Here is a 6,281-nt window from a genome sequence, read left to right on the forward strand (position 1 = left end):
TAAGGTACGAGTGAAGCTTTTCAATTGTATATGTTTGATTTTCGTTGGTGGGCTTTAATGGAAGAAGGTTTGAGCATTATACAAACGCATGTGCATGCATGCATGCATGCATGCATTCCAAGGTCGGCCCAAAAGGAGGATAGGCCTGGTCTGGATAGATTGGTGCATTTTGCATTGCGTTGGGGAGTATTTTTTTATTTCATTTTCATTTTCTCTGAGAGCGATTTCCCTCCTTTGCTATCTGTTAGCGCGCGCTCTCCTTTTCACGTGTTATGACTATGGTCCAACAATTTGCTGGGTGGCTGGACGATGACTCTTTCCTTTCTGCGATTGACTACCCGTTTCATTCATCATTGCGCGGCGTTTAAAAGGGGCGAACGTTAGTTGCATAGTTATGGGTTTGGACTTGTGTTTGACGGCATGAATGCATCGCTCGAGCCGCAGTCATGGTATGCTTAGTTAATTTATCATGGTTTCTGAGTGCCTGTCTACACTACCACGGCTATGGCTCTGTGTGTGCGGTGAAGGGACTGACTGACAGCTTCTACTCTGTCTTCGGCTTCCTTTCGATTGGCTAGCAGAGTCAGTTTGATGAGTGAGAAGCTTCATCACCCATTAGTCGTCCTAGGCATAATTCATATAGTGCTAGTGATCCTATTTCTAGCATAAGAGTTATTGATCCCCTTGTTCTGCCAGGTATGACCGTGGGTGTTCCCAAGCACTTCCTCCATCTGATATAGTCCTATTTGGCTATTTCCAACACAATTACCTTGCTCCCTTGAAGGTTTTTAATTAAAGACGACCACCGACGCTAGCGCAGCTCAGTTTAGCTCCCAGTCTCACAAGTTTAACAGCGTTGGAGCATTTCTTCACACTACGATGATAACGCATGAAGTTTTTTAGAGACCAGATGGACAGACATGAATGCTTTGAGATAGCGGTTTTTGACAGCATCAATCTCATCTACCGGGCCTTTTTAGAGGACACACGGACGTCGCGGAAATGTACATCGTAGTATTTGTCCAGCCAATTTTGGAGGGAAAGCGCACATGAATCTCAGTGAAGGGTTCTTAAAGCCGGAGGGGTGCGGAACCGGACAGGGTGTTGGTTGCTATTGGAGTTTCTAAGGGGAAGGGAAGGGGTGGGTTGGCGTCTTCCACGTCTGGAGTGGTTTAGGAGGCCGATTACTGGATATTGTCATCTTCTGGAGCTGTTTTGGAATCGGGAGCTGGCTGGACATCTTGGACTTCTCCGTTGACTTTTAGAAACGGAGATCTGGGTCGTGAAATGGTTGTCGCTGTCTTTTTAGAAGCGGGGAGACTGGAAGTGGACAAAAGGAACAGTCCGTGTCGTTTTCAAAAGACTGGGCAGTGGAGGTGGGTTGGTGGTGTTCTGTTTAGAACCTAGGGGTGCTGGACAATATATGTGCTAGGACACAATTTAGAAAGTCTGGAGAGGAGGTCGACATAACGCAGCTCGCAGTAATTCTTTCGATACCAGAGGCCGGACATGAAGGATATCATGTTAGTATTTTTGAGGCTGAGAGCTAGGCATGACGGAGTTCGTATAAACTCTTTAGAAACCGAAAGCAGGACATGATATCCTCATAGATAAATTTTGGAACGTCCGCGGAGGAAGTCGAGGCCGAGGACGAGCGACATTCCTCTTCGGTCAGATCATTTCGCTTCATGCGGATGGTGCTCTAGGGAGTTAAGTACATGATCCTTGAACCTTTTCTTTTAGGGGCAACCCGAATCGTTCTGCACATACATCCTAACCAACGGACTATTTACTGTACCATGAGTTCATGTTTAGGTGTTTTTAGAACTCGATGAGGACATGGAGGTGGAGGAGAGGCTCTAGGACAGATAGAGGAAGGGGTTTATATACCTGAGAGAGGGGAGGTTGGGCCCGGTCCCTAGCTATGACGTTGGATGTGCACTTTGGTAAAGGAGTGGCATCACTCACTTTCTTGGCATTCTGTATATGCCTTCAGCTACGCTAGAAATGCCGTAAGGCTGCTTGGTGCTCTCGAGGTGGCCGTAAGGTGGAGTGGTACATCATCACCTCTGCTCTCGATGATATCGAGCTTTCTTCCCCCTTGCGCTACTACCTCCCTCGCGGGAGGAAAATTTGTAGGTAGCAAAGCAATGGCGGGTTTCAGGGTATCTAATACCTCTGCCTGAAACCATTCTATCTATGCTGCGTGTGCTGTTCGTTCTAAATTTGGAGCAATTTCTCGGCATAGTGCTCTTAACGCTATATGCTCCCGGATAGACAAGAATATTAGAACCTTAGAAGCCATGAGGAGATTCAGGTTTTTCTGGTAGAGGAGATTCTAGGGAGAGGGGGTAATGAACCCTCCTCTCTTGCTGACTGGAAGTTTCTTTCAACACCCTGCTCTCCTCCTGGGAATTAAAAGGGCGAATTTATCCAATCATGGACTTGTGGGTAACTGAAACGGCAGTAAAAGCCCCGGTATGTGTGCGTGGCGTCTGCTTCGTGGAGGCTCCAAAAACTGGCATATATTATGGATATGGGTGGCGCTTTCTCTTTCTTCGGCTGGATGCTTTGAAGGGGTTTCCGCGTTGAAGCATTTGCGTAATACTCTATGGTCAAAAGGGACTTCACCAAAGTCTATTTCTGCTTTCGAACCTGAGCATACAAGGGTGTAAAACTGAGCAGTGACTAATTAACTTGAGCTTGTGGCTGCGCAGTCCTGAGCAGGTCTTGGCAGCTTAATTAAACCTAAGCAAGCAAAGTATTGGCCGGAATCTAAGACAACCGGCGTCCCAGATTCGGGCCACTCCCCTGCTCAATGGCCTAGTTCTTTGCACATGACCTAGTTTCCGGGCCAAGCAGCGCAGATTTAGGTCCTAAAGCTTGTTTATACTTTCCTTTAAAAATCGCTGGCAGAATAATCATCACAAGGGTGCTGTTCTTAAGCTACGAAAGATTTTTAGCCACTAGTAGCGCTCTTTCCAATTTCTGCCACCACTCCAGGGGTCTACAGAGACAGCAATTAAGTACACTTTATTATCTTTATAAATTCTTAACACTTGTAATGAATTGCTAGCATTTCACACAGAGAGCTACGTAGTTCGTACCGACTTTCAACGCAAGACATAGAAAGTTATTCAAGTATATATTTGTAGTACGTATGTCAATCGAGAGTGAATCAAAAGCAGTATCTCCAGATGTCATATTCATAGAAAATTTGATATTTGGATCGGTTAGAATTACAGTATCAACCTAGCTTGTGATAGCCAGAAGTCGCTATGTGAGGTTATGCGACGAAGGGCGAGCGAGAAACCCCCCCATGGGAGAAGGGTGTACAGTACAAGCTGCACGAAAAAGAAGCCGTAGGTGAAGGTGGAGCCTACTGGTTTGTTCGAGGAAGCGTCAGCGGTTCGCCAAATCTAGCTACGTGCGGGCATACAGTACAGTAGCTGCGAAATCACGGGTGAAACCGAGCAAGGATCAACTAGCTGGCCAAGTAACTAACATAGCGGCTCTTCAGCGGAAATTGTGGAATCACTTACGATACACGTAATCCCTACAACACCTGCTTCTCTAGTCCATCTCCAGTCTATCTCTAGTACAAGGGGGGATGATGAGCGGGTCTTAAAGCCCGTGCCTTTCTCTCATACAAATTCCTTCAGTGTCTATGAAAGAGACACACGGGATTTACGACCCGCTCATCATCCCCCCTTATATCGCTGTGCAATACAAAGCCTCCACTAGAAAAAGCCTCAAATACGAAGAAACCTGCAATAAAATGAAACCTCTAATACGAAGAAAGCCTCTTAAAGATTCTGCTCCATCATAATGCCATACAGCGCCGCATTCCTTAGCACGTTAATTTATTTCTCTACCTGTATTCAAACCTGGCAAGCTTAATATGTCCGTCTCTCCACAGCCTAAACTTGTGGTATTTCGTCTACGGTGTTAGGAATGTATCTATGTGTTTTAATCTTCGCATTATTAACCCGTGTTTGCCTGAATGCTCCTAGTGAGCCGCGCCAGGGCTTCCAACGGGTCGTACTACGGTCCGTACAAAGTGAACCGTAACGGTCACGTGTTCAGTACGAACGTACCGAGTTCGTGAGCCGTACCGTACGTTTAATGATGCCCTAGGTACGGTACGTAGTACAGATTGCATTACCCTTTTAGGAAGTTTGTATAGGGGTTCTAGAGGGGTAGGAGGGCTCTGGCAAGCAGGAGGCCTGCAGGGAGCGTGTAGGGGGGCTTCTAAAGCTCTAATAGGCTAAAATTTTTGCAAGGACGCTTAAATCTCTTTTTAAGGGGTTTAATCTATCTATCTGCAGTCTGTTGTCTTAAAAATGCCTAGTACAGACTATTTTCTATTGCAGAGTTATCTATCTACGCCTCTTGCCGCCTTACAGGCCTTATCTAGTTAATTAGATCCCTCTGTTGTTAGTCTTGTTAGTTGCAGAAGTTAAAAACCTTCTACACAGCGTCTCTATAACGCTCCTAGAGGAGCAGGGCAAGGCAATCCGCCTCTAGCTCTGCTATTAGTGTTATAATTAGACCTATCTACTCTTGTCACTAGAGAAAACTAGTTATTTTATAGTTAATTAGGCCTTAATCTTGCGTCTCTAGAGACCTATAGTCTTAACTGTTTTAACTAGAGTACAGCGTACTTTAATCAAATTGTACTACTTGTTCAGATCACGTGAGCCGTAACAGTTACAATACGTACACCTACCTCTCTTCCTCCCTGTTGTACGAACGTACACAAAATCTCACCCGTACAGGCCTCAAAATCGCCCAATCGTACAGTACTACGCCTCGGTGGAAGCCCTGAGCCGCGCAATCGCATCACATCCTCTTTTCCCTTCTCTCCTGGCTCTACCCTCTAAATGTGAAACTCCTGCTGAGTATGGACACCGAGTACAATAAACATGTATGCAATGGTATTCAAGACCTAGTTGATATGCTCCTTGAGCATCGACAGGCACTGGTCGCTGTGCGTATCGCGGATGTTGTCGTTGCCATACATGTCGCCCGACACCGACGCGACCCGGGCAGAGTCGTGGGAGAAGGCGACTAACCTGACCAAGTTGCTATGCCCCTCAAGCGTCACCAGGCAGGACTCCATCTAGTTTGGCCATTCAATTCCCCTAAAAGCATCCTTGGATAATCTCTGCAGTGTTCAAGGCGCTGGTGCTTTTTGCCTTTCTAGGATATGTTTCGCTGTCCATACACGTCACTCCAAAGCGCCAGGAGGCTTCATGCAGATCTCAGTGATGGAACACCGAGGTAACCCAGGCCTCGAACAGAAGGACAACGTCATTCTATCTGCAATCAAAAACGTCTCGCCCACAGATTCTGGTCAGGGTTCTGATCCACCTTCTGAATAGGTGGCGGTGTGAATGTCCCTGCGGCACATATCATATGTGATGGTACCCTATCCTCTTGTATAATCGCACCTGGCCGTTCAGCTTGACACTGTTTTGCAAAGGGTAGTAGCTTCGGCAGAAGAATCGTCGTCTGGCGACGGTACCAGTCAATGCCAGGGCCTTTGCCACGGGCCAGCTTACCGTTCTTCTGATTCCATGGCCACTGAGGCTTTCGGCCAGGAGTCGTTTGTAGATTGAGTCGATGCATGCCATTAGTAAACTCCCACTGCTGCTTCATTAACGGCTCTAATATCTTATTCATCCAATTAATCTCCTTGTCAGCTCTTCCCCGATCCTTCTTCGTCTCGGGCATCTAGCAGTGGCATGGCCCTTTCTTACCGGAAGAGACGCAAGCCCAAAACATGAACTCAGAGTAGCCTTTCCAACGCTCTCAAATACAACTTCTTACAAAAGCTTCATCAGCTTTCCGCTACACTCAATAGCCACCTCGTCGATGGAGCAGTACAACACTTGTTTCATCTGACCAAGTCAAGTTCTTCCAATCCTCAATCGTCCAATCCTTATGCCTCAAACACCACTCGAGTTGATCCTCCCTCATCTTCTTCGTCAACCCAGGCTTTCTCGTCGGCTTCGTCTTTTGAATCCAGCCTTCTTGAGTATACGATAAACCGTGGCTGCTGATACATTGATTCACTTCTCACTAAGTGCCCCAGCAATGTCAGCACGCGATTCTCCCGCCCATGACGATCACGGCTACTGTAAGTACTACAGCTGACGACGTCTCCTCAGTCTGCTTTGATAGATGGCAAGACCGAGGGGGATCCTGTACATGCTCGCCGCGAAGCTTAGTGGCCGTTGACCGGGGATAAATCCACGTTCAATCGCCTGGGCGTAGAT

At 46.9% G+C, this 6,281-nt stretch overlaps 1 protein-coding gene across 1 annotated transcript; it reads right to left on the reverse strand.

Annotated features, from left to right (window-relative positions):
* Positions 1-5,103: 5,103 nt before the first annotated feature.
* BDR25DRAFT_329374 (uncharacterized protein) lies at positions 5,104-5,736 on the reverse strand (the record flags this gene model as incomplete). The annotated part of the gene is made up of 2 exons (XM_033692450.1): positions 5,104-5,202; positions 5,431-5,736. 2 exons carry the CDS (start codon positions 5,734-5,736, stop codon positions 5,104-5,106), a joined length of 405 nt encoding a protein of 134 aa, XP_033540938.1.
* Positions 5,737-6,281: the final 545 nt, after the last annotated feature.

Source organism: Lindgomyces ingoldianus (assembly GCF_010093535.1).
Source record: "Lindgomyces ingoldianus strain ATCC 200398 unplaced genomic scaffold BDR25scaffold_49, whole genome shotgun sequence".
NCBI classification, from domain to species: Eukaryota; Fungi; Ascomycota; class Dothideomycetes; order Pleosporales; family Lindgomycetaceae; genus Lindgomyces; species Lindgomyces ingoldianus.